We start from the raw sequence: 26951 nt of genomic DNA, 5'->3' as shown, positions 1-26951 counted from the left end.
ATGCATGGGAGTGTGTACTACATGGTATTGTTGCTCTGCCCTCTGGAGATTTGCAAAGACCGTCGTATACCTGTGTTTACCTTAGATCAGGGTTTCCCAACCTCCCCCCCAACTAATCATCAAGCTTTGATCATTTGAATCAGCTGTGTAGTGTTTGCGCAAAAACCAAAACGTGCACCTCTTGGGGTCCCGAGGACCGATTTTGGGAAACGCTGCCTTAGATCATTGCTGACAATGGTCGCCAGCGGTTACCTCTACTTCAGGACAGGTGGCCAATAAGAATTCACTGTGGGAGGGGCCCTTAGGGGAAAGAGGAAGCAGAGCAGTTGTTTGCGGAGAAGGATGAAGTCACCCTCTGGATACTGATCTGAGGTCAGCTTTGTATTTCCCCCCTAGTGGTTACTGTGAGGGTTTGAGGACGTTAAGCTGAACCTATATCTGTGCCAAAAGGCATTCTCTAACCGGAGTTTGTTTTATGTCACAGGAGGGGTAAAAAGACAGTTTCCTGTTCTCAGCTTTGTCCGTATTGTACCAGCCAGCTACTACACACAGACACAGCACAGCCGTAACATACAACAGAAGGTAAGCGCACTGCTCCTATCGTAGAGCAGAAAAGATAATAGACGATTTTACAAAGAGAATGCTATTATGTTAATAATATGTTAATAATAGGAGGTGGGTCTGTGTAGTACAGGGGTGTCAAACTCATTCCACGGACTGCCGAGTGTCAGCGGGTTTTTGTTTTTTTCCTTCCAATTAAGACGTAGACAACCAGGTGAGGGGAGTTCCTTACTAATTAGTGACCTTAATCAATCAAGTACAAGGGCGGAGCGGAACCCGCAGACATTCGGCGCTCGGTGGGTCTGCCCTCGGTGTAATGAGTTTGACACATGTGGTGTAGTAGATTGAGGCTGAAGTGAAAGTGAAAGTGTTTAGTGCTCTACAGTTGAGCATTGTAGAAACCCCAAAACTTCGGTTGTGCGTTTGGCATGATCCATGTGTTATTGAGAATACATACCTGCACCTGTGACTTTGTAGTATAAACATATATATTGAACAAAAATATAAATGCAACATGCAACAATTTCATTGATTTTACTGAGTTACAGTAATGAGGAAATCAGTCAATTGACATAAATTCATTATGCCCTAATATATGGATTTCACATGACTGGGAATACAGCTATGTGTAACAGTATAGCTTCCGTCCCTCTCCTCGCCCCGAACCAGAGACCCTCTGCACACATCAACAACTGACACCCACAAAGCATTGTTACCGATCGCGCCACAAAAGCCACGGCCCTTGCAGAGCAAAGGGAACAACTTCTTCACCGTGCTTCTACACATGCATTGCTTGCTCTTTGGGGTTTTAGGCTGGGTTTCTGTACAGCACTTTGAGATATCAGCTGATGTAAGAAGGGCTATATAAATAAATTTGATTTGATTTGATTCAAGGTCTCAGAGCGAGTGACGTCACCGATTGAGACGCTATTAGCGTACACCACCGCTAACTGGCTAGCCATTTCACATTGGTTACATATGCATATGTTGGTCACATATACCTTAACAAAAAATGGGCCTCACAAGGGGCCTCAGGATCTTGTCACTGTATTTATTCAAATTGCCATAGATAAAATGCAACTGTGTTCGTTGTCTGTATGCCTGCCTATATCATAATCCCAATGCCACCATGGGGCACTCTGTTCACAACATTGACATCAACAAACCGCTTTCCCACACGATGCCATGCACAAGGTCTGCGGTATTGAGGCCGGTTGGACGTACTGCCAAATTCTCTAAAATGACTTGGAGGTGGCTAATGGTAGAGAAATTAAAATTAAATTKTCTGGCAACAGCTCTGGTGGACATTCCTGCAGTCAGCATGCCAATTGCACTCTCCCTAAACTTGAGACATCTGTGGCATTGTGTTGTGTGACAAAACTGCACATTTTAAAGTGGCCTTTTATTGTCCCCAGCACAAGGTGCACCTGTGTAATGATCATAATGTTTAATTAGCTTCTTGATATGCCACACCTGCCAGGTGTATGGATTATCTTGGCAAAGGAGAAATGCTCACTAACAGGGATGAAAACAAATTTGTGCACAACATTTAAGAGAAATAAGCTTTTTGTGCATATGGAACATTTCTGGGATCATTTATTTTCAGCTCATGAAACATGGAATCAACACTTTACACGTTGCGTTTAAATTTTTGTTCAGTGTATATGCGAGCAAACACACACGCACTCACACAGGGCCAGACATTCACACACACGTACACACAAGTCATACACAGAAAGGGGGGTGCGATTTTAAGCTCACCAAAACACACAGCTGTGTTATTCAGAATCGCCTCAGAATTCCTCCATGTTAGATTGGCCAGGCCCAGTCACCCCGGGCAACAGGGGAAGCTTATCAGCTCCTCACCCTATTCCCCTACCAGCCTGGCCTAATTCACAATGCTCTTTGTGTACACACACACACACACACACACACACACACACACACACACACACACACAGGACAGTGAGTGTGTTATGGAGCTTATCACTGTCCCTAAGGGTCTGGCAGCAACTTCACAGGATCAGATCACATGACTGAAGCCACAGACACCAACACACGTGATGGATGAACCTCTAGATGGACTGTGTCATGTCCCAAATATTCTTAAGAATCTCCTCTCGTCACCATTGTCCAGGGAAACAAGGAGTCATTTAACAATATTGGGAAATAGACAAGACACAGAGAACTTGGGGAAGCGTTAACGATAACCCAACATTCAAAACAACCACAATACAAGATGGCAGCCTGGCAGACAGTGGAACATTTCTCTCCGTGGTGACAGCTGTTCCAGCGTTGTGTTTGGCACCCTCCCGCTCTCTCAGGAGGAAGTGGAGCCCACAGAATGGGTTGTGCTTCCTGTGCGATAACAGCCTCAGTCGCATCTTGCTCTCTCAGCCGTCACATGCACGCGCGCACACACACACTATGGAAGAAACAACACATATAGCAACATATCTACTGAACAGGCAAAACAGAAAATAATGGCATTCAAAATGCATCGGCATGAATACAGCATGCATGATGTCTGACCTGTGAGCAGCTCTCAGGCTGTCTCATGGGAAGTCTCTCTCTCTCTTAAGGGGTTAAGGATAGAGTGGGAGGAGCTCAGGTAAACACAGGCGTGTAGCACAACAACTGTCGTCATGGTGCATGTTACCTGTACGTGGTTGTTTACCTACTGTGTGTGTGTGAGAGAGAGAGGTTATGGTAGGCCAGAAACAGCAAAACAGGATTTTCTGGTGCTAACAACAGTCAGTAACTGCCTGAAGAGAGGAGGACAGGTGAGTAAAAGAGTGGAGAGAAAATGTGAGTGACTGAGTGAACAAATAGAGAGGTGGAGGTGGAAAGTAAAGGAGCGTGTGTATGTTATCCTATCTAACGTTCAATTTTTTTTATTTAACCTTTATTTAACCAGGTAGGCCAGTTGAGAACAAGTTCTCATTTACAACTGCGACCTGGACAAGATAAAGCAAAGCAGTGCGACACAAACAACAACACAGTGTTACACATGGAATAAACAAACGTACAGTCAACAACACAATAGAAAAGTCTATATACAGTGTGTCTATATACAGTCTATATAACGTGACAACAAGGACAAGGCCTTAAACACAGAGAGGACAGGGCTGGGCTGGGTTGCTGTTGGGGGTTGATTGTTTCAGTCACGTGATGATGGTGTTGGGTCAATCCACGTAAAGAGTGCGTTTTGTGTCCCTTTGATATTTTAGAAGTTGTGCACCAATATTGCATTTTAAAAGCTTATTCAATGAAGTGGCCATTTAAATAAACCACATGGAAAATTCAATACATCTGTTTTTTTATATGAATAAAGACTTGCTAAAGCGTCCCTCTGTGACTTCTAGGAAGATTTAAATCCATTTAAACCCCAAAATGTGTCCTCGTTTTCACCACCATTGTAAAGCCCTAGTTATTTTTTTGCTTTGACAAAGTGTCAAGAATTTTTTTTATTTCATGTGATTAGTGTGATCTATTTACGTCTGTTCCTCATTTTAAGGTCAACCCTGTTATGGTGACTCTTTAAAAAAAAAAATCTAAAGAAACATTGAACATCTAATTGTCAAATCCATAGTGGTAAAGCAGGTTTTGTGGTGGAAAAGTGAGCAGGTCGATCACACTGTAACAAGCCAACCGTGTTGTTTTTTTGTGTTTTAAAAATAAATACATTTAAGCTTGCATTCAATTGCCCCACCCTGTTGCACACAACAAGCTTCCATTTCCTCTGTCACAGGGGGATTTATGGCTGATTTAAAGAGCCACTGAACACGCCAATTGACACGTGTGTTTCTCTGTTGATCATTAGAAAAACAAGATTTCAGTCTTGGAAGTGTGTTTCTTGACCGATTCCGCGTGTGGTTAATGATGTTTGTCCCACATGAGACACTAGACATGGAAGCCTATTTCACATCCTCAAAACTCCCAGAATGAATCTAAAATAACTCAAGACATCTGTAATTTTAATGTTTTAGTTGCTCAATTTTACTAAGAGGTTCGGTGTAGTATTTAACAAGTAAAAAAAAAATGCGCGACGTCTTATGTAAACAAAGTCAGAGCTGTTGGGGAGGTCTGTCTCAATAGCTATGTTTCCACAACCTTGCCCAGTGATCTTTTTTTTTTTGTCGACATTTAAAAAGTTTGCATAGAAAATAAATGCAACAATTGTCTGCTATGGTGAGTTTCCATTGATCTATCTTGTGTCTATGAAAACAGCTGGACATAATGATGTCACGCCTTAAAAAATATAWTTTTTTTTGCCAAAATCTACAGTGTAGAATAAATGTAGTGTAGTGGTTGAAGTGTTTCCATTACCCATTTAGGCAAATTGTGCATTAATAAATTGGCGACGGCATACAATTATGCTCTCCCACCTATCCGTTTTTTGTCTCATGTAGCCCGCGAAAGCCAGCATGGATAAAATGCAATAATTGACCAATATTTTCCATATTCTAATAATTATCATGTGCCAACATATCACCACGATCCATGCCTTGGTGAAACTTGCATTCCTGTAGATCTGAAATAATTGGATGGTGAAACTTGCCAGTCAACCAGATAAGCAAGCCCAAGCATTTCAGGCATTCTTGCACGTCAGGACAATCCCTGTCCTGCAAAGAAACATAATTTTTTTATTTTGCAAYCAGTAGGCATTTAGCATTAAATGTGGAGTAGAGCTTATAGTTACGTGATTAGCCTACATCACGTGCCCGGCATATTTTTWAAAGTATTCGGCAATCATCATTTATTTGAAAAACACCGTTTCCACCATCATTTGTTGCAATAAACAAAGTTAGACAAAATAAAAATCAACCCCTGTTGAACAGATACAAATTTTGTAGATCTTTAAGAAATATCACCTACATCTAATATTTTTTTGTTGCAACATTGCTTTTGTCGAATAAACCTGGGTTAATTAATGGCAACCTGCTTTCTGCCACTGCTATTGGATATAGAGCAATCACCGCAGCTGTTCACCCCATTTTAGTGGTCAAATCAAAACGCAACCTTCATTTACCTGTTGAGACGCACGGATGTTCCATACTCCAATTTAGACGAGAATAACTTTATGACCTAAATTATCCAATTTACACTTTGTAGACAATTTTGACACTAGAATTCCTGTTTATGTTACGGTATACCCTGTTACTTTATTTGACACTTACTATAGTATTTTATTTAACCTCTTAAGATGGGAATTCTTATTTCTTTTTGAAGTTGAACATGTGCTCTTTATGACAGCCAGAATGTTAAAATTAGGTKAAATAAAAGTTTTTTTTTCTTCACCAAATTACACTACCCAAAGGTACTCAATTGGTGGAACTACAGTACCCTGTTATAATGATGTAGGAGTGATGGACGAAGATGTAGGTTTGTCAGATGTAGGTTTTTCAGTCTTGTTTGTTATCGATGCCTGTTAGTAACGCAACAAATCCCTTATGAGTTTTTGTTTAGAAAATGTACATTACAGTCTGTGTCGGGGTGTGAAGAAATCCTAATAAGATTAAACAGCCGTCAAAAACACAGGCAATCATTACCTAGCACCTTTTGTGATTCCTTCTCTCTGTAGTAATGTAACCCTGTGTCTGTCTGTTCGCTCTGTGCTTATCTCTCATATGAACTATTCCAAACACATTCCAGGCGTGCCTGCCCTGACCAGAGGGAAAGCACCATATCTCAATGAGGAGTTTCCCCTCCCTTCAAACGGACACATACACACACACACACACACACACACGTCAGGGTGACCTGGCACAGTGTATGGATGATACACACCCTAATGCAGAAGTCCATTGTCCGACCTGAGCATTAGGTGCTCTGAGCAGGCGCAGTTGCTCTTTTTTGCCTCCTCCCACCCCTCCCCCATACACACACACAAACACACTCATGACGCAGTCCGGAAGCTTCTTTCCTGTTGCTGGTTTGGTCTCTTTAGAAGGGGAGATAAGAAAGCTGTGCGTGTGAGAGCTGAGAGAAAGAGAGCAGAAGGTCTGTGTGGCATAATAGTGTGATAAGAGGGATAGGAATATAAACAGTTGCTTGTTATAAGAGGCCTTGCCTCAGTTTGACAGAGGACAGTGTTTTTGCCCCTCACTAACAGACTGAACCCACAGACTGTTGTTCTGCCAGCGGAGTTTATAGAGCCCTGATCATGTGATTCTGTTCACTGTCTGCACTTTGATCAGAAAGAGTGTAGCTTATGTAGTCTACAAGTAGAGTTATCATGCACTGAAGAGACTTCTCTAATGTCATCTCTTTCTCTTCTCCCTCCCGCTACCATCTCCCACCACCAGTCTCTCTCTGTTCCCTTTTCTCAGGTTGAGACCACAGGACCGTTGGCGGCCTCCACTTCTTCATCGAGGGTAGAAACTTAGAAAGACAGAAGGAAACAAGTAACTGTTTCTCCCTGCAATTTCTCTGTCTCTGCTCCTGTTCAGCATCTCATCTATGGAACATCTACTGAGGACTCCTGCAGGATTTTACCTCAACAATTTAACCAACTAGCCAAGCCAACACTCACTCTTCTGAGAGGTCAAGCCACTGCGCTGGAGTGAGGAACGAGTTACTAGACAGCTATTTAACTGAAGTTACTTTCATTTAGACAGTTTAGTCACTGTGCTGTTCAGGCATGCAGTTAAGAGTGACTCATCCTCAGGAGGACCTGTGAGAAACGGACAGGGGGAACCTTTTGATACAACTCTCTCTGCTCTGGAACTTCTGGAACACAGAACCTGTGATTTGACACCTGTAACTTCGATTCGGTGCTCTGGAACTTAGAACGTGTTGTGTGAAACTGTTGGACATCTGATGTGGAATGCTGGGATGATGACATCGTAGACCTGTTATTGGAGTATTCTGGAATGTCTTCCATGCTGCAGCAGACGGAACTCATCTTTGAGTTTGCCAGCGACCACGTGAACAATGGACTACAGGTGGGAACGACCGTGTGTGTGTGTGTGTGTGTGTGTGTGTGTATTTGCACACCAACAGATAAAACATCAAAGCCTCTTTTAAAATCACACATCAGTGTAGAACCACTTGGGAAATGAAATATCAAAGTGCAGACAAGCTCTATTGAATCCAGAGATAGAATCTACATGTACAGTAGCCAAGGATAACATGATYATGACGTCAGCCATAGTTATTGAAAGATCATCACCAATTTACATTGGGAACATACTGACATATTTCTAATAGGAACAGTGAAAGTAGTCCACTCATTCACACAACTCTTAAGTTAAAACCCTAAAGTCTAGCCTCACTGTATGTCAGTGTACAACCTCTGCCAAGACTTCGGAACCTCATGGCACAGATGTTAGTACCCTTCCAATTTAACTGCAGAGTTGCTGGTTCAAGCCTTACTTTGGCTGTTGTCTTACAATATCATACACTAGATATTGGAAATGATTAAATAAAGCATTGGCTCGAATGTAAAATAACTGAATTGAAGTGAGTGACAGATCATTTGTCCCTGTGTGTTGCAGCTGGATGAGCACTTGGCCTATCCTGCAGTGATAGTGGAGCAGATCCCACAATCCCACCTGCTCTCCTACACAGGCCTGGCCTGTGAGCAGACACACACAGAAGACCACCTGCTAACAACAGGTAACAACAAACACGCACGGTCTAATGAAGGCAATCTGGGGTTGAGCAGCTTGGCCTTCTTGGCATAGTCAACAGCACCTGTAGACAGAAACAGACACTTTGACGTAGTTTTGTAGTAGATTAGGAGGGTTACGTTTGGGTAAGATGTTAGGATAAGGGGTCTGACTAACAGGTAGGGTTTTTCTGTATAGCCGGGTGGTGTAGGCTCCGAGGCTTCATTCAGCTCCTGAGAGAAAATGTCAGTGTAAAACAGGAGGGTGATATGCACATCCTAAACTGTGCTGGGCAAAACAATTCATGATACAGACTTTGTGCAGTCAGTCAATACATTCAGGTGGTTAGCTGATTAGCTTGCTATGGTAGAAAGGTTAGCTAGCACACTAGCTACTTCGACAAAGATGCTATCTGCTGTGTTTATAGCACATATCCTTACTGGAGTATAACAACTGAGCAGTTTCAGTCTAAAATACTGTAGTTTAGTACTGTGGCTAACTTAGCTTCTATATAATGAGGCATTTAGAAAGAATACCCTAGCTGGGTCATTCCTATAATGCGGTGTCTTTTCTGTCTGCAGGAAATACCACTTCTGTGTKCCTGATATCACTTTCCACCCTGTTAGTTTGTTGCAATTCTCCGTTTAAGAAAACAACCCCTTGCTACAATACCCCACACTTTCTCAATGTGGTGTCATCTGTACTTAACTTTACTATTTATATTTTTGACAACTTTTACTTTTTACTCCACTACATTCCTAAAGAAAATATGTACTTTTTACCCCCATACATTTTCCCTGACACCAAAAAGCACTCGTTACAGTTAGAATGCTCAGGCAGGACAGAATTATTGTCCAATTCATTCACCTATCAATATAACACATAGTCATTCCAACTACCTCTGATCCGGCGGACTCACTAAACACAAAACTACGTTTCTAAATGATGCCTGAGTGTTGGCGTGTGCCTGTCTGGTTTGCTTAATAAAATAAGGAATTTGATGTATAGCATTTACTTTTACTCAAGTATGACAATTAAGTACTTTTTCTACCACTCTACTTAAGTACATTTTTAAAACCAGATACTTTTACTCAGTAGTATTTTACTAGGTAACTTTTACTTTTAGTTGCACCATTTTCTATGTAGCTGTCTTTACTTTTACTCAAGTATAACAATTGAGTACTTTTTCCACCACTGTCCATCTTTCCATGTTTCATGTTGTTAGTCTTTATGTCCCATTTCATGTCCACCCTGTTAGGCTAAATTATAGAGAAAATTAAGCACTTTTCAAAATGTTAAAATATGTTTGATAGAGAAGTTCAAATCCTGTTCAAGTGTTCACCATTATGCTAGCTCAATCTTGCTCACTCACAGAGCTATGGCTAATTTAGGCTCCAAATTTCCACCCTGTTAGGTTCCACCCTGTTATGATTATACACCTAACAGTTTGGAAAATGCACACACAGTGCCTGAAAGTCAAATGTCCTTTTTCTGATAGAATACATTTTTTTCTTTTATATTTCAACTTTTCCCCCCAAAAGTTATGAGGTCCAAAATGCACGTCAAGGTATGAATGACCAAGATATCTCTACTCATTTTGGTGAGGGGGCTGTAAACAAAGATCATAAAGCTGGCTGAGCACATGTGTACTGTGGCCTTCACACTTGAACCAATCAGAGAAGTTGGCAAATCCAGGAAGTGAAACAAAATACACGTCTTGTGGCTACTGCAGCTTTGACAAAGTTGCTTATCATGTTGCTAGCTCTCTTGAGTAAACAGTTTGTGAAACTAATGATTTAGTAGTGAGGCTCTTAATGCAAGTAAATGTGTAGCCAATAGGTTTTGTAGCTTCACTTGTCTACTTTCTAGCATGTTAGCTAACTTTAGTTAGCTAATTTAGCAGCTAGCAAGTTCCTTTTTTCTTTTCTACTTTTAGCTCTCTGTCAATCGTTCAGCCATGGCCTGTTACAACATTATTATGACCATCTCTGTTTAAGCTTGATTTTGCTAGCTAGCGAATATACAGTTAGACTTTTGTTGTGATCGAAAGCAGTGGAGGCTGCTAAGGGGAGGAAGGCTCATAATAATGGCTCGAACTGCGCAAATGGAATGGCATCAAACACATGGAAACCATCCATGTGTTTGGTGTATTTGATACCATTCCGCTCCAGCTATTACCACGAGCCCGTCCTCCTCAATTAAGGTGCCACCAACCTCCTGTTATAGAAAGGCTCCTATGCTAGCTAACAGTGTAGTAGCTAGATAGCCCTCTTGTTTACTCCCACTGTCCCATCACTAGGGATAAGCCTACAGACAGAGCCATGATGTCATGCTGACACATTACCCCGCCTCTCTCTCTACATATCTTCCCTTTATCCCAACCTCTCTCCTATCTCCTCTCTCCCGCTCCCTCTCCAGTGGAGGACAGTGAGAGTGGCGATGAGGAAACCATGGAAACACTGGTGGCAGCTGAGACTCTCCTCAACATGGACTCCCCTGACTCCCTCTCTCTGGACCAACAGCACTACAGTGAGACACACACACACACACAGCTAGTTTAAGTTAGTAGCTCAGTGAGTAACTTGTCTTGACTCTAACTCAGTCTTTGCATAAACAAATCTAACTGGGTTTTGAGCTTGTTGTTTACCATCACAATGGCCACGTTCAGTTGCCAAACATTGTTGAACGTTGCAGATCAGAGCTGATATGATCCCTTGTTATACATGTCAGAGAGGCATGTTATTTTACATAGCCTATTTCTATCGGGAACGTTCCAAAACATTGCATCCTGCTGAACGCGCCCCAGGTTTCTTTGTATCACTCCCTAGTGCAAACAAGCATCTATATTTCTGCTCTGCTTGGAGCAGATGTATTCATCCTGTTCTCATATATAATCAAATTGTCTCCTTGTAGACTCATTTATTACACTGTAACCCCAAACAGTGTGTTTGTCTCCTCCCCTCTAGCCCAGCTGTACGTCCCCGCCCTGGGTGATGTCATCACGTCACCCGTTACCCACCAGTTGACGGTGTCAGCGGAAGGCCTTGTGGGAGCTCTGGGCCAGCCCCAGTGGGTCACGCTGCAGAGGGAGACTGTTGCTGAGCAACCAAAGAAGAAGAGAGGTTAGATTGTCATTATCTGGCCATGCTTTCAAACTATAAATTGTAATCATAACCACAACAACCTTGGCTCGTATGCCTGCTCATCAGTTTTGACAATACAACTACTTTTTTCTTTCTCACCTGGCCATTTATGGACTACTGTCATTTTGACAATGTCAAACATGTCATTGTGACATAACAACTACTCTGTTATGCATTTTAGCTAAGAAATCCAAAAGGCCTGAATCTCCCACACCGGACATCACATTCAAGAGGGGCAAATACAGCAAAGGTACACACCAATGGCTGTATATGATCAATCACGTGACACCATTCATTTCTATGTGAAGACTCAATAGCGCATTTGAAGCCAAGGAAGTCGGTTAAGATGGCGTCTTATGGCTACATAACGGTTATTGCTATTTGGTATCCTTGGGACGTTCTTACCACATTGAAGTTGACATTTTAAAATGGTAAGGGTTATGGTTAGGTAGGGGTAGGGGTAGGGGTTAGGGTTTAGGATAGGGAGGTCCCAAGGACCCCGGATAGCACTAACTGATGCATAACATACGCTCTTATTGAGTATCTCAAGTTGAAGACTGACTGGGGTACTGCAGGCTTTCATTAGCAACTAAATTACCCTTATAACTTCTACTTTATGTGATTTTAAAATAATCTGGTCTTGTAGAAGCAATTATTGGTTCCAAGATTGTCTTAAAAATATATATATTTACACAAAGAATGACCATGAAGATAGCTATTTTCCCATTCACTATAATGAGGATCCTGTTTTCTGCAAAGAATGCATGCAGTACCATGGTCGGCCTTGAACTTTGGCTTCAATGAGAAGAGGCAGTCGTTTTTTTTATTTATCTAGGCAAGTCAGTTTTAAGAACAAATAATTCATATTTACAATGACGGCCTAGGAACAGTGTTCAGGGGCAGAACAACTGATTTTGAATTGTTTTTACCTTGTCAGCTCGGGGATTCGATCTAGCAACCTTTCGGTTACTGGCCCAACGCACTAACCACTAGGCTACCTGCCGTTCTCCTCTGGTACATACATACACACAAACAGACACACACTCCATCTCACCTCTCCCTCACCTGTTTCAGGTAACACTATGTTCTTGTGGCAGTTCCTGATTGAGCTTCTCCAGGACAGACAGGCCTGCCCACGTTACATCAAATGGACCAATCGGCATGCAGGGATCTTTAAGCTGGTCAACTCCAAGGCTGTGGCCAGACTCTGGGGCAAACACAAGAACAAACCAGACATGAACTATGAGACCATGGGCCGAGCACTCAGGTACGCTGTAGTTACATTAATTACATTACAATAATAATAACTTCCAATCTGTGTCCCTGCAGGTGTGTGTGTATCAAAGCTGTCCTCTCTCTGTCCCTGACAGGTACTACTACCAGCGTGGGATTCTGAACAAGGTAGAGGGTCAGAGGCTGGTCTACCAGTTTGCCTCTCTGCCCAAAGACATGGTCTTCATCAGCGACGACGAAGACCAGGAGGACCAAGACAATCATGAGGAAGAAGAGGACGATGATGATGATGGCGTCCCAGATGACCCAGAGGACAGTCTGCCCTACAGCGACCAATCCCTGGACGATTTAGGGTCCTACGAGCATTCTTTCCTTCCCCCTCCCCAGGCTACCAGAGGCTGTCTGCCTAGGTCCAGACAGACCAGCATAGGTCCAGCAGCAGCCCAGCGGCGCCGACCCGGCCCAAAACCCAAGACCCAACCCCCAGCCCCGTCCTTAGCCCATCGCAGGACAGTCCTCCGGCCACCAGGGGGCAGTCTGATCCAGCAGCAGCATCTGCCTATAGTCTCAGCTGAGATGCTGCGGACTCTGCAGAACGTGCAGTCTCTGCAGCCTGGTCAGCATGGGTCAGTCTTCAGAACTGCTCAGCTGCTGGGGAGTCTGTGTGAGAGACAGGCTGCTAGTGCAGAACAGACCACCAGTCAGATAGTGACTCTGCAGTTACAGCCCTCCACTGATTGTGGAGTAGGATGCCCCGAGACAGCTAATCAGTATCAGCCACTTGCCCCATAGCCAAGACGACTMCAGAAGACAATGATTTTCAAAGGGAGACTTTAGAGAAAGATGTTGGACAGTTGTGATGTAAATTTGATTTATTTTACAGATGTGACAGACCTGGATGGTCTTTCTCTCACTCTTACATTCCCTTATGCACCAGAGCAATTCTTACAGAGTTAACCAAACTGTCTTCCATGTTGGCACCAAACACTCCATGTCGATAACATTCCTAATCGGCATTCTAACAAGAATGTAATTGTCTTAGAACTCTTGATACCAACATGGCAGACATTCTAATTGCCGACCAAAGACATACACTGGATTCTACAGCCTCGCTGCAGAGCATCTGCACTGCTCTATCTCTGTTTGCAATTCAGCTCCACTGAATGCATGGGCGCTCGTGCGCTGTTCTTGTTCTCTCAATGTTCTTTTCTCCGCCATGACCAGTGCTTTGCACTATTAACATGTACAATTTCTTTGTCACCACTCTCTCACCTACCAAAGTGCCTCAAATATTCAAACAATAATTTTCCAGCTTTCACCAAAGGCAGTCTTAATCTGTAGCACGCTAGCTTCCACATATTGCTCCTTAACATTCTTATTTATGTGTGTGTCAGTTGTTGATCTTCCACGTAAACACACTCTCATACTGTCACCCACACCAGTAGAAGACCCACCATCAGTGCTTGAGGTAAACGTGTCCTAGTCGATGTGTTCAGGGAATATATTCCATAGAGATGGCACATCGCACGGATTGTGGTTCTAGTGTTTGTCGGCAGATCATTCAACGTGCTGTGTTGTAGGGACCACCCGCTGTAGACATCTGACTGCCTACATTTTCCACAGGATTCTACATGTGAAATCGGAAATTACGTTCAGAGATGCTAAGTACTCTCGGCCAGCAAACACTACTGGTGTGTCTGAGCCCTTAACTTTACAGGCTTTTGGTTATTCTTGACGCACGGATCCCTTTAGCGGGATCATTTTCGTAAACAACCGCTGAATTGCAGAGCGCCAAATTCAAAAAATATTTATAATCATGAAATCACAAGTGAAATATACCAAAACACAGCTTAGCTTGTTGTTAATCCACCTATCGTGTCAGATTTTGAAAATATGCTTTACAACGAAAGCAATCCAAGCGTTTGTGAGTTTATCAATCACTAGACAAAACAGTAAGAACAGCTAGCCGCAAATTAGCTTGGTCAGAAAAGCAATAAAATTAATCGCTTACCTTTGATGATCTTCGGATGTTTGCACTCACGAGACTCCCAGTTCACAATAACCAAAAACCTCCATTTGGTTTGCGCATTATGTTCAGAAAACCACAGGCTCGTGCCGGTCCTGAAGGGCAGACAAAAATTCCAAAAAGTATCCGTAATGTTCGTAGAAACATGTCAAACGTTTTTTATAATCAATCCTCAGGTTGTTTTTAACATACATAATCGATAAGATTTCAACCGGACGGTAAACTATTCAATACTACAGAGAAAGAAAATGTCGAGCTACAACTCTCCAGCGCATGAACTAATCAAAGGACACCTGACGCGTTTTGATAAATCTCGCTAATTTTTTCAAAATAAAAGCTTGAAACTATGTCTAAAGCCTAGTCACAGCCTGAGGAAGCCATTGGAAAAGGAATCTGGTTGATACCCCTTTAAATGGAGGATGGGCAGGCAATGAAACAGGGATTTTTCCAAATAAAAAGCACTTCCGGGTTGGATTTCCTCAGGTTTTTGCCTGGAAAATCAGTTCTGTTATACTCACAGACCATATTGACAGTTTTTGAAATTTTAGAGTGTTTTCTATCCTAATCTGTCAATTATATGCATATTCTAGCATCTGGGCCTGAGAAATAGTCTGTTTACCTTGGGAACYTTATTTTTCCAAACATAAAAATAGTGCCCTCTAGCTGAAAGAGGTAGAGAATACAAATAAATACAAATCAAAAGGGATTGTCTGTTTAATTTTTGCAGCGGTACTGTTGGCTTTACAGCTTCTTAATCTCGATGTTGACGGGGTGGCTGATGACTATCAATGATGATAACTGAATGATAGAACTTCTCTCACGCTTTTAAGAGAGAGTAAACGTACTTCTGCCAGAGTTGGTAGTTGCCCAATGACCCTGATCTAAGGTTTTCCCTGGTCATCATTTGGGGACAGTAAGCTGATCCTAGATCTGCCCCTATGGGCAACTCCTAACCAGAGCCCTTCTGCCAGCAATCCTGTTAGCATTCCTGATATGCTGTAATAGTTATACATGTGCTTTCCTGGACCATATATGCCTTGATATATAAATATATGTGTTTGTGAACATGTGACTTAACACTTTTTCTGTCAGCTGTTTCTCTGTGTTTATTCGCTGCACAAACACAGTATATACCATCCCAATTCCCAAATGTACTCATCTATGCAAAGAAGTATGATGATGTTGCTCCTCAGGCCTAGACTCTGATCTATGGTTAGTTTTGCTGATCCTACAAGAATGGCTTATATATATCCTAATAAAAAGCACATTTTCCCATGCAATCTTTTCCTTTGATAATATTGCCTTATGCTTCTTTGCTGGAAGTCTCTGATATATTTGTTACTGCTATTGTGTGAGGAACTAATTGTGAAAATACTGTACCAGGCTTTTATACTATATGCAATGTATTGATGTTCATGCAGATGTTTTCATGCAATTTATACAGAAGGAGTAGATAAAATAGGAATTACTAAACTTGTTTTCAAGAAATAAAAGTTTTAATTTTGAATGAATCCTGACTTTTTTTGACAAACCGRGTGAAAATGTTTCTTGCCCGCACCTACTCTTCCACGCGGTTAGGGTTCGGTAGTGAGAAGTGCCTACCTAGCCTATTCAGCTGACGGTTGACAGGGCCCGGTACGGTGCGTACACACGCCTCTACTGTTTTCTGATTCCTATCTAGAACTTTCCAGCTAGCTAGCCACGGCTATCTCCCCCTGACAACACTTCTAGCTCCATGGCAACCGAACGGCAAGTATATTACATTTTCGAGGATTTTATTTGAAATGTGTCCTTGTTCAAGAGGCTAACGTTAGTTCTGTTTTGCAGTTTTAGCAGTTTCCCCGATAGCGTCATAGACGAGGACCCACACAGAAAGCTCTTGAGGTAAAAAACGGTTAGCTGGATAGCCAATGTTAGCTAACTGGCTAACTTTCTAGCCAACTATCTGTCAAACTAGAATGAGCTAGTTTAACTGAAAGTAAAATGCATTATTCTTGATAACTAAATAGTCTGGGGATTTTAAATGTTTTTTGAGGTACCGCTAGCTACCTCAACCCCATATTGTTAATTATCCTCTTTCTCTTTTGCACGCCAGTATCTCGACTTGCACATCATCATCTGCACATCTATCACTCCAGTGTTGACGCTCAATTGTAATTATTTCGCCGCTATGGCGTATTTATTGCCTTACCCCCCTACTCTTCTACATTTGCACACACTACATATATTTTTCTATTGTGTTACTGACTGTACGTTTGTTTATATGTAACTCTGTGTTGTTTTTTGTCGCACTGCTTTGCTTTATCTTGGCCAGGTCGCAGTTGTAAATGAGAACTTGTTCTCAACTGGCCTAACGTTACCTGGTTAAATAAAGGTGAAATTAAAAAAAGTTAACTATTATAGCTAGCTAACGTATTAGTGACTCTAGCTAATGTTGTGCTAACGTTACATTTAGATACTAAGTCTAGCCACACTACCAAATTTTTGTCTGAAAATAGTTGTTGCTCAACTCCAGTAGTGATATGTAACTTTTTACAGCAGTTAACTTACAGCTTGGACAAGAAACCAATAAATCTAACCAGCATAGCTAGCTAACTGGCTAACCACCTGTTATCACACTTTTATTATAGCTAGCTAGCTATTGTAAGTGTAGATTTTGTACAGAAAGCCAGGTTAAGTTGTTGGGAACATGAAAATGTATCCAAACAGTCAACCTTTGCTAGTGCTCATAAACATATGTATCTTGGGAATTTAATTCAATTGACCCCAAACTTGCCTATTTGATGACACTGACATTTTCTCACAGGAATTGAATGAAGCCTTGGAAGGACACTCTGACAATGCAGAATGGTTCTGCCAACYAGCCTACACCCACCTTCAACTGAAACTACACCTGTAAGTCTCTTATCCTAACCCCCAACATCTTACCCAAACTTAACCCTAAAGTACTGCTATCAGTCAGACCCTAACCCCAATCCTCCTTGCATCTTCTTAAAGTATTGTTGATTACGGGCTTGTAAATAAGAATTTCACTGTTGTATTCGGCGCATGTGACAAATAAAATTTGATTTGGTCGACAAACTACTGCTCTAGCTTTTGATAAAATCCAACTTTTCTTTACTGATTGTCTTATGTTCTATATTTTTGTCTTTGCTTCAGAAACTTAAGCTATGTTTCTCGTGTGTGTGTCTGTCTGTCTCTACAGGTGCTGTCAACGATGCCAAGAAATCCCAGCAGCTCAACCCCAGCCTTCTTCTTGCCTTCATGAGAATGGGTAAGACTTACCTACTCTGTGTATGTGACCATGAAGGTGTTCCATTGCCTTCATGAGAACAGGGTATGTGTGCAGTTTGGCCCTAGCCCATGATAGCTGAGTTGACATGCATTTACTTTTGCAGCTTGTGTATTTTCTGGCAGGAATGTCTGTCTGACTTTATTTCTGTGACTGTGGGGGGGTTAAGTGCCTTGTACAACATCAGGAGATGGTACATGGGATCAGAGAGTAACCTCCCAGTGTCAATACCACATTCTGCTTACTTTTTTTATACATACATAGAGACACCACCAATTGTTGGTCATGGATATTTGGTTAAGTCATAGAGTAGGCATGATATTCCATCTGTTTAAATGTGCATGAACCCTGCCACTCCACATCCCCCTTAAATCATTATATCTGTCAAACTTAAATTGGTGTCAGTTTTTCCCTGAGTTTCTATCTGTTACTGATAACAAGCCTGCCCCTGTCTCCCTCCCTTCAGAATGGCAGAGTACCACCTGAACCACTTTGAGGTGTCACATGCTGCCTTCACTAAGGGACACCGCCTGGATGGTGAGGCCTGCTGAGGGGACAAGTGGAGGGCACAGTGGCCTGGTTCCATTTCAGCACCTACACCCTTCCACTAACACCTTCCCCTAAATCTCAAACCGACCCCTTACCCCTATCCTTAGACACGTCATGTACAGTACCAGTCAAATGTTTGGACACACCTATTCATTCAAGGGTTTTTCTTTATTTTTACTATTTTCTATATTGTATAATAATAGTGAAGACATCAAAACTATGAAATAACACACATGGAATTTTGTAGTAACCAAAAAAGTGTTCAACAAATCAACATTTATTTTATATTTGAGATTCTTCAATGTAGCCACCCTTTGTCTTGATGACAGCTTTTCACACTCTTGGCATTCTATCAACCAGCTTCATGAGGTGGTCACCTGGAATGCATTCCAATTAACAAGTGTGCCTTGTTAAAAGTTAATTTGTGGAATTTCATTCGTAATGCGTTTGAGCCAATCAGTTGTGTTGTGTCAAGGTAGGGGAGGTTACAGAAGATAGCCCTATTTTGTATAAGACCAAGTCCATATTATGGCAAGAACAGTTCAAATAAGCAAAGAGAAATGACAGTCCATCATTACTTTAAGACATGAAGGTCAGTCAATACGGAAAATTTCAAGAACTTTGAAAGTTTCTTAAAGTGCAGTTGCCTAAAAACATCAAGCGCGATAATGAAATTGGCTCTCATGAGGATCGCCACAGGAAAGGAAGACCCAGAGTTACCTCTGCAGAGGATAAGTTAATTAGAGTTACCAGTTTTTCCAGCCCAAATAAATGCTTCACWGAGTTCAAGTAACAGACACATCTCAACATCAACTGTTCAGAGGAGACTGCGCGAATCAGGCCTTCATGGTCAGATTGCTGCAAAGAAATTACTACTATAGGACACCAGTAAGAAGAGACTTGCTTGGTCCAAGAAACAAGCGCAATGGACATTAGACCGGTGGAAATCTGTCTAATGAAATGAGTCCAAATGTGAGATTTTTGGCGGTCCCAACCGCCGTGTCTTCGTGAGACGCAGAGTAGGTGAACGGATGATCTCTGCATGTGTGGTTCCCACTGTGAAGCATGGAGGAGGAGGTGTGGGGGTGCTTTGCTGGTGACACTGTGTGATTTATTTAGAATTCAAGGCATACTTAACCAGCATGGTTAACCCAGAATTCTGCAGTGATATTCCATCCCATCTGGTTTGCGCTTAGTGGGAGTATAATTTCGTTTTTTAACAGGACAATGAACCAAAACACATCTCCAGGCTGTGTAAGGGTTATTTAACCAAGAAGGAGAGTGATGGAGTGCTGCATCAGATGACCTGGCCTCTGCAATCACCCGACCTCAACCCAGTTGAGATGGTTTGGGATAAGTTGGACTGCAGAGTGAAGGAAAAGCAGCCAACAAGTGCTCAACATATGTGGGAACTTCTTCAAGACTGTTGCAAAAGCATTCCTCATGAAGCTGGTTGAGAGAATGCCAAGAGTGCAAAGATGTCAAGACAAAGGGTGGCTACTTTGAAGATTCTCAAATATAAATATATTTTGTTTTTAACACTTTTTTGCTTAATACATGATTCCATATGTGTTATTTCATAGTTTTGTTGTCTTCACTACTATTCTACAATGTAGAAAATAGTTTAAAAAAAATCAAACTCTTGAATGAGTAGGTGTGTCCAAACTTTTGACTGGTACTGTAGATCTAAAACCGTAAGATAGTGTTGGTGTTATAAATATAGTAACTTGGTATGTAACGATTCACCGATACGCATCGGCCCCCGGTTCTAATGTTTAAGATATGAGTGCATCGGTTTGAACCGATCCAAATTAAGTATGCATCGCTCAGAAAACGATTCAAATATTACACATTTCCGGTTCACAGTTTTTTTTTATTCGGAAAATACATTTTACCAGTTGTGACCGAACGGATGCTTCTTCCTTCAGTTTAGTAGCCTATCCAACTTTTATACATGTAACTGCGTATGACTGTCAGATAACAACTGTGTGAAAAGTGCGGGAAACACAGTTGCTCAAGCCAATGGGATGTAGGCCTATCCCTGTTCTAATAGGATATTTGTACATCTGGCACCTTCAGCATTCAGATGCTTGTAAAATGACTTTTGACAATGTCAAATCATAGGTTGTCACTCAGCTAATGAAGCCTATGTATTTTGCTGGGTCATTGTTAACAAATGTAGAAAATGTTTTTTTACTGGAGTTGTGTAGCCTACCAGAGTGGAACGCAACTCGCATCCAACTGCTGATTGGGGTTTTTAATCATTCAGATTGTATTTAGAGTCACCATAAGAAATTGTTTTGCTACTTTTGTTTTAAACAGTCAGTGTAATTGGTCATTTTTACATGAACAGAATATATAAGACCAATCATTTCTTGTTAGGGAGAGCTCCTGTAAAATTACAAACAGTCTAAACCATTCGCTTTCAAGACAGGTAAAATCCATAGCTGCTTTATGTTAATTGGCTAAATGCCAAGCTATTGACGTAGTACTAGTTCAAAACATTTTCAATCTGCAAAAATGACAAGTTAATCAGTGGGTGATGGTGGTTTCAGATTTTTAAAAGTTGGGGGACAAAAAGCATACATTTCCCCATCCCTAATCTGATAGTTGGGTGGTAGATGCTCAGTCTACCCAATTGCTCAGCTCAGGTGGCTACACACACCATTGACACACACGATACAGGAACAACACTTTTTAGTTTGTGTGTATCGGAGACCATGCATTTAGATGCATATCGAGTCGTTCATGAAAGGAGAGCTACACATCCCTAATAGTAACAGCTCTTGACCTCTGATTGGAATATTAACTGTATCGGATGCGCCTTCCATTCTGGTCAAATGTACAGAAGTGTAAGTGGCTGTGTGTAGATTCTGCCTGCAGTAGTTGTGTTCCAACTGGGTGAGATTGTCTGAACACTGTGTTCTCCTTTCGGCTCCACAGGTTCAGATGACACTTTCCGAACGTGGCTCAAACGCTGTGATGATGACGAGTAAGTAGGATCTGTTCTCTTAGCTCAACAACCATCTAAACCCTAGCCACAGGCCCATCTCCCACCTCTATCTGAATTCTAACACTGTACTAACTAACTCTTCATTAGAGAAGCTGTGTGTGTCTGTTGTTGTCGTCTCAAAGGGTTTAAACTGAACCTGTTTGGATCACAATAATGTACAGTGTATCTGTCTGGGGTGGTGGGTGGGGGAGAGGTGCCTTGCCTCAGATCAATCCCAGTAAACATCCACACAGTTACACACACACACATCCATGGGGTGTTGGGCTCGCGTTCAAAACAGCCATGTGACCCCCCTCCCATCCATAACAAAATATACATACAGTGGGGAGAACAAGTATTTGATACACTGCCGATTTTGCAGGTTTTCCTACTTACAAAGCATGTAGAGGTCTGTAATTTTTATCATAGGTACACTTCAACTGTGAGAGACGGAATCTAAAACAAAAATCCAGAAAATCACATTGTATGATTTTTAAATAATTAATTTGCATTTTATTGCATGACATAAGTATTTGATCACCTACCAACCAGTAAGAATTCCGGCTCTCACAGACCTGTTAGTTTTTCTTTAAGAAGCCCTCCTGTTCTCCACTCATTACCTGTATTAACTGCACCTGTTTGAACTCGTTACCTGTATAAAAGACACCTGTCCACACACAATCAAACAGATTCCAACCTCTCCACAATGGCCAAGACCAGAGAGCTGTGTAAGGACATCAGGGATAAAATTGTAGACCTGCACAAGGCTGGGATGGGCTTCAGGACAACAGGCAAGCAGCTTGGTGAGAAGGAAACAACTGTTGGCGCAATATTAGAAAATGGAAGAAGTTCAAGATGACGGTCAATCACCCTCGGTCTGGGGCTCCATGCAAGATTTCACCTCGTGGGGCATCAATGATCATGAGGAAGGTGAGGGATCAGCCCAGAACTACACGGCAGGACCTGGTCAATGACCTGAAGAGAGCTGGGACCACAGTCTCAAAGTAAACCATTAGTAACACACTACGCCGTCATGGATTAAAATCCTGCAGCGCACGCAAGGTCCCCCTGCTTAAGCCAGTGCATGTCCAGGCCTGTCTGAAGTTTGCCAATGACCATCTGGATGACCAGAGGAGGAATGGGAGAAGGTCATGTGGTCTGATGAGACAAAAATAGAGCTTTTTGGTCTAACTCCACTCGCCGTGTTTGGAGGAAGAAGAAGTAGAGTACAACCCCAAGAACACCATCCCAACCGTGAAGCATGGAGTGGAAACATCATTCTTTGGGGATGCTTTTCTGCAAAGGGACAGGACGACTGCACCGTATTGAGGGGAGGGTGGATGGGGCCATGTATCGCAAGATCTTGGCCAACAACCTCCTTCCCTCAGTAAGAGCATTGAAGATGGTCGTGGCTGGGTCTTCCAGCATGACAACGACATGAAGCACACAGCCATGGCAACTAAGGAGTGGCTCCGTAAGAAGCATCTCAAGGTCCTGGAGTGGCTAGCCAGTCTCCAGACCTGAACCCAATAGAAAATCTTTGGAGGGAGCTGAAAGTCCGTATTGCCAGCGACAGCCCGAAACCTGAAGGATCTGGAGAAGATCTGTAGGGAGGAGTGGGCCAAAATCCCTGCTGCAGTGTGTGCAAACCTAGTCAAGAACTACAGGAAATGTATGATCTCTGTAATTGCAAACAAAGGTTTCTGTACCAAATATTAAGTTCTGCTTTTCTGATGTATCAAATACTTATGTCATGCAATAAAATGCAAATTAATTACTTAAAAATCATACAATGTGATTTTCTGGATTTTCGTTTTAGATTCCGTCTCTCATAGTTGAAGTGTACCTATGATAAAAATTACAGACCTCTACATGCTTTGTAAGTAGGAAAACCTGCAAAATCGGCAGTGTATCAAATACTTGTTCTCCCCACTGTACATACACACACACACACACGGATAATACGTCTTCGAACAGATTAAAAACTACACTAATTCAATGCACACACACACACCTCAGTCGTCTGTTGCCATGAGCTGGCCTTACCCTGTGAGTTACCTCCCGTCTCTTTCATGTGTATAGTGACAGTGCCAGGCGCTTCTGTTTGACTCCCCCACACATCAAAATGTGGTGTGCACATGATGATATCACTCACAAACGCCRCCCTCTGCCTCCTCTCTCTCTAATGAAAGCGGTGAATATTATAACAGACATAACTGGTAAATACATTGGGGTTTTAATAGGTGTAGATGGACTGGCAAACAAACTGCCTCTGCGATGTCAGGGAGGTGTGTGTCTGGCGCGTGTTTGCGTGTTCCTCTGTTCGGTTAATGTATGAGTAATGGAAAACTGTTTGACTGTAACATTCTGTTTCCTGTCCCTTTCAGCGGCGAATCAGAACGGAAACAAGAATAAGTTGAGTGCTAACGGGTCTTCCTACAATTATTCTATCTATCCCTGTACCATGCCTGTATCTATGTAAGTATTGCACCATGCACTTTTAAAGGGCCACAATGGAAATAAGTAATTTACTTTATTGTGCTATCCCAGGTAATTTTGTAATTTTTATTTATGTATATATGTGTATTTTCAAACTGAAATAAATCAACCAACACAAACCTTACGACTGTATACAGGTTTTTCTGGTGTTCAGTTCCACTCTCCGCCTCATGGGGGCACTGTTGTTCCCAACTTTCCAAACCTTACTTATTCTGTTCTAATTGCTAGTGCGAGCACATCCAGTAAGCCCAGTCTCTCTCTCTCCTATTTTTGTTTGTTTTAACTTTCTCTCTTCCTGGGATGCCTGGATGCCACAGCAGACACCACACATCAAGTAAGTATACTTCATGGTTGTATTCCAAATATCACCCTATTCTCTATAGTGCACTACTTTTCTAATAAAATTGTATTTGTCACATGCGCCGAATACAACAGGTGTAGACCTTAGTGAAATGCTTACWTAGAAGCCCTTAACCAACAATAGTTTTAAGAAAAATACCCCCCCCAAAATATTTTACAAATAATTAAAGAGCAGCAGTAAAATAACAATAGCGAGGCTATATATAGGGTAGTGATGCACTGATATGAAATCTTTGGCCGATATGCGATATTTTCCTTGCCAAAAAAAAACAATACCGATATTTTAGGGGCCTTTTAAGCCTTCTAGTACAGTTAGCGTCCCACATATCCCAGAGAAGTTAACGTCCCACAAAAAATTACTATAAAAATCTAACTTTCATGAAATCACACATGACACCAAATTAAAGCTACACTTGTTGTGAATCCAGCCAACATGTCTGATTTCAAAAAGGATTTACGGCGAAAGCACACCTTGCGATTATGTTAGGTCAGTACATAGCCACAGAAAAACGCAGCCATTTTTCCAGCCAAAGAGAGGAGTAACAAAAAGCAGAAATAGAGATAAAATGAATCACTAACCTTTGATGATCTTCATCAGATGACACTCATAGGACTTCATGTTACACAATACATGTATGTTTTGTTCGGTAAAGTTCATATTTATATCCAACAATCTGAGTTTTGGCGGGACGCTACTGTCTCACTTTGCCAAAAGCCAGAGAAAATGCAGAGCGCCAAATTCAAATAAATTACTATAAAATCAAACCTTAATTAAATCACACATGAAAGATACCAAATTAAAGCTACACTGGTTGTGAATCCAGCCAACATGTCAGAATTCAAATAGGCTTTTCAGCTAAAGCAAACGATGCTATTATTTGAGTTAGCACCATAGTAAACAAAGAGAGAAGCATATTTCAACCCTGCAGGCGCGCTGTTTTGTTCATTTGTTTAGTCGTTTCATTCTCATCCAGAATTTCTATGGAACGACGTTTGGGTCTTTGCGTGTCAAAAAAGATACACGTCAAATAACACTTTCATGTGTCAAATAAGCTTGTTGACCAATCAGGACCTGAATACGACTGCACGTCACATAATAATTTAACGCGTTCATACATTTTTTACTTAGTTATTACACATTGATTACACTCACTCGTATTTTATTTGTCACAACGATTCATCGATACGAATACTATGATGCTGGTAAAGTTGTCTCGCACCTACAATGCTGGTCATAAAAAAAGCTGGATGGATGTAAACAATGTTCTTCCCAAAAAACATAGCAATTACGACAATCTGCTAGGTGTCATTTTAGATGTCGTCATCTAAAATAACCCTAATTTACAAGARAGTTCTTATTTCATCAATGGTGGTCAGACCCATCTATGTGAAGCTAGCCACAATAAGGATTAGCCACAATAGTGGACTTTGCGGTTAGCCTTCAAAATAAAACTATGGCATAATTCTTTTGACGGTGCCGCTGTATCTTTTTGACACGCAAAGACCCAAACGGCGTTCCATAGTATGTATGTCTTGAAGCTAATAGCAGTGACGCTATTACTGTGTAACTCCGGTAGGGAAACATCTGGAAAAAATAGCGCACTTGGTAGTGTATACCAGTGTTCGAAGAGTCGGCAAAAGCCAACATCACCCACGACAGAGAACGGTTGATTGTCAAGGACAATGAATTCCATTATCTTGGCTTTAATGGATTTCGCATTTGAGTTGTCTCACTGATATTTTCTTACTCCTTCAAATGACTGCTCGACTTGTTGACTGCTCGATCCACACAGCAGACATTGTGTGCTAGGTTAGGAATGCTATGTAGTGCAACATTTTACATGGCGTCATTACATCATGTACCTACGTTATAGGTATGCATGTCAGCTTTGACATCGGTTTTGCACATCGGCGTTAAACTAAACATCGATACCGATGTTGGCATTTTAAGCTAATATCGTCCGATTCKGAAATCTTCCCTGATATATCGTGCATCCCTAATACAGGGGGTACCGGTTAGTTGTGGTAATATGTACGTGTAGGTAGAGTTATTAAAGTGACTTTGCATAGATAATAACAGAGTAGCAGCAGCGTAAAAGGGGTAGGGGTGGGCAGGCAGGCAATGGAAATAGTCTGGGTAGCCATTTGATTACATGTTCAGGAGCCTTTTGGCTTGGGGATAGAAGCTGTTTAGAAGCCTCTTGGACCTAGACTTGGCACTCCGGTATAGCTTGCCGTGCGGTAGCAGAAGGAACAGTCTATGGTGGCTGGAGGCTTTGACAATTTTTAGGGCCTTCCTTTGACACCGCCTGCTATAGAGGTCCTGGATGGCAGGAAGCTTGGACCCAGTGATGTACTGGGCCGTACGCACTGACCTCTATAGTGCCTTGTGGTCGGAGGCCGAGCAGTTGCCATACCAGGCAGTGATGCATTCCGCCAGGATGCTCTCGATGTTGCAGCTGTAGAACCTTTTGAGGATCTGAGGACCCATGCCAAATCTCTTCAGTCTCCTGAGGGGGAATAGGTTTTGTTGTGCTCTCTTCACGACTGTCTTGGTGTGCTTGGGCCATGTTAGTTTGTTTGTGATGTGGACATCAAGGAACTTGAAGCTCTCAACCTGCTCCACTACAGCCCTGTCGATGGAATGGGGGAGTGCTCGGTCCTCCTTTTCCTGTAGTCCACA

The 26951-nt window shown here is 42.0% G+C and overlaps 2 protein-coding genes across 5 annotated transcripts in view; both read left to right on the top strand.

Annotated features, from left to right (window-relative positions):
- Positions 1 to 351: 351 nt before the first annotated feature.
- Positions 352 to 16087, top strand: LOC111957076 (ETS-related transcription factor Elf-1). Of its 4 annotated transcripts, XM_023977798.3 has the most exons (9): positions 352 to 372; positions 485 to 582; positions 6870 to 7508; positions 8061 to 8181; positions 10593 to 10703; positions 11141 to 11296; positions 11499 to 11567; positions 12392 to 12584; positions 12688 to 16087. In XM_023977798.3, exons 3-9 carry the CDS (start codon positions 7437 to 7439, stop codon positions 13340 to 13342), a joined length of 1377 nt encoding a protein of 458 aa, XP_023833566.1. In that variant the 5' UTR covers positions 352 to 372; positions 485 to 582; positions 6870 to 7436; the 3' UTR covers positions 13343 to 16087. The 4 variants fall into 4 exon arrangements, with proteins under 4 accessions (XP_023833566.1, XP_023833565.1, XP_023833567.1 ...); XM_023977797.3 differs by lacking the exon at positions 352 to 372 and having other exon boundaries at positions 394 to 582; XM_023977799.3 differs by lacking the exons at positions 352 to 372; positions 485 to 582 and adding an exon at positions 2955 to 3344.
- Positions 16088 to 16311: 224 nt separating this feature from the next.
- Positions 16312 to 26951, top strand: part of LOC111956425 (protein SGT1 homolog) — a 46039-nt gene continuing 35399 nt past the window's right edge. Inside the window, 10 exon segments of the mRNA XM_070436575.1 lie at positions 16312 to 16325; positions 16404 to 16443; positions 16446 to 16460; positions 17383 to 17459; positions 17461 to 17471; positions 17782 to 17850; positions 18334 to 18405; positions 21361 to 21403; positions 23786 to 23831; positions 24226 to 24242. Coding sequence (XP_070292676.1) covers positions 16312 to 16325; positions 16404 to 16443; positions 16446 to 16460; positions 17383 to 17459; positions 17461 to 17471; positions 17782 to 17850; positions 18334 to 18405; positions 21361 to 21403; positions 23786 to 23831; positions 24226 to 24242 — 404 coding nt within the window.

This window comes from Salvelinus sp. IW2-2015, linkage group LG32 (assembly GCF_002910315.2).
Source record: "Salvelinus sp. IW2-2015 linkage group LG32, ASM291031v2, whole genome shotgun sequence".
NCBI lineage: Eukaryota > Metazoa > Chordata > Actinopteri > Salmoniformes > Salmonidae > Salvelinus > Salvelinus sp. IW2-2015.
The sequence above is the reverse complement of the archived record's forward strand: the minus strand, read 5'-3'. Positions and strand labels throughout refer to the sequence as shown.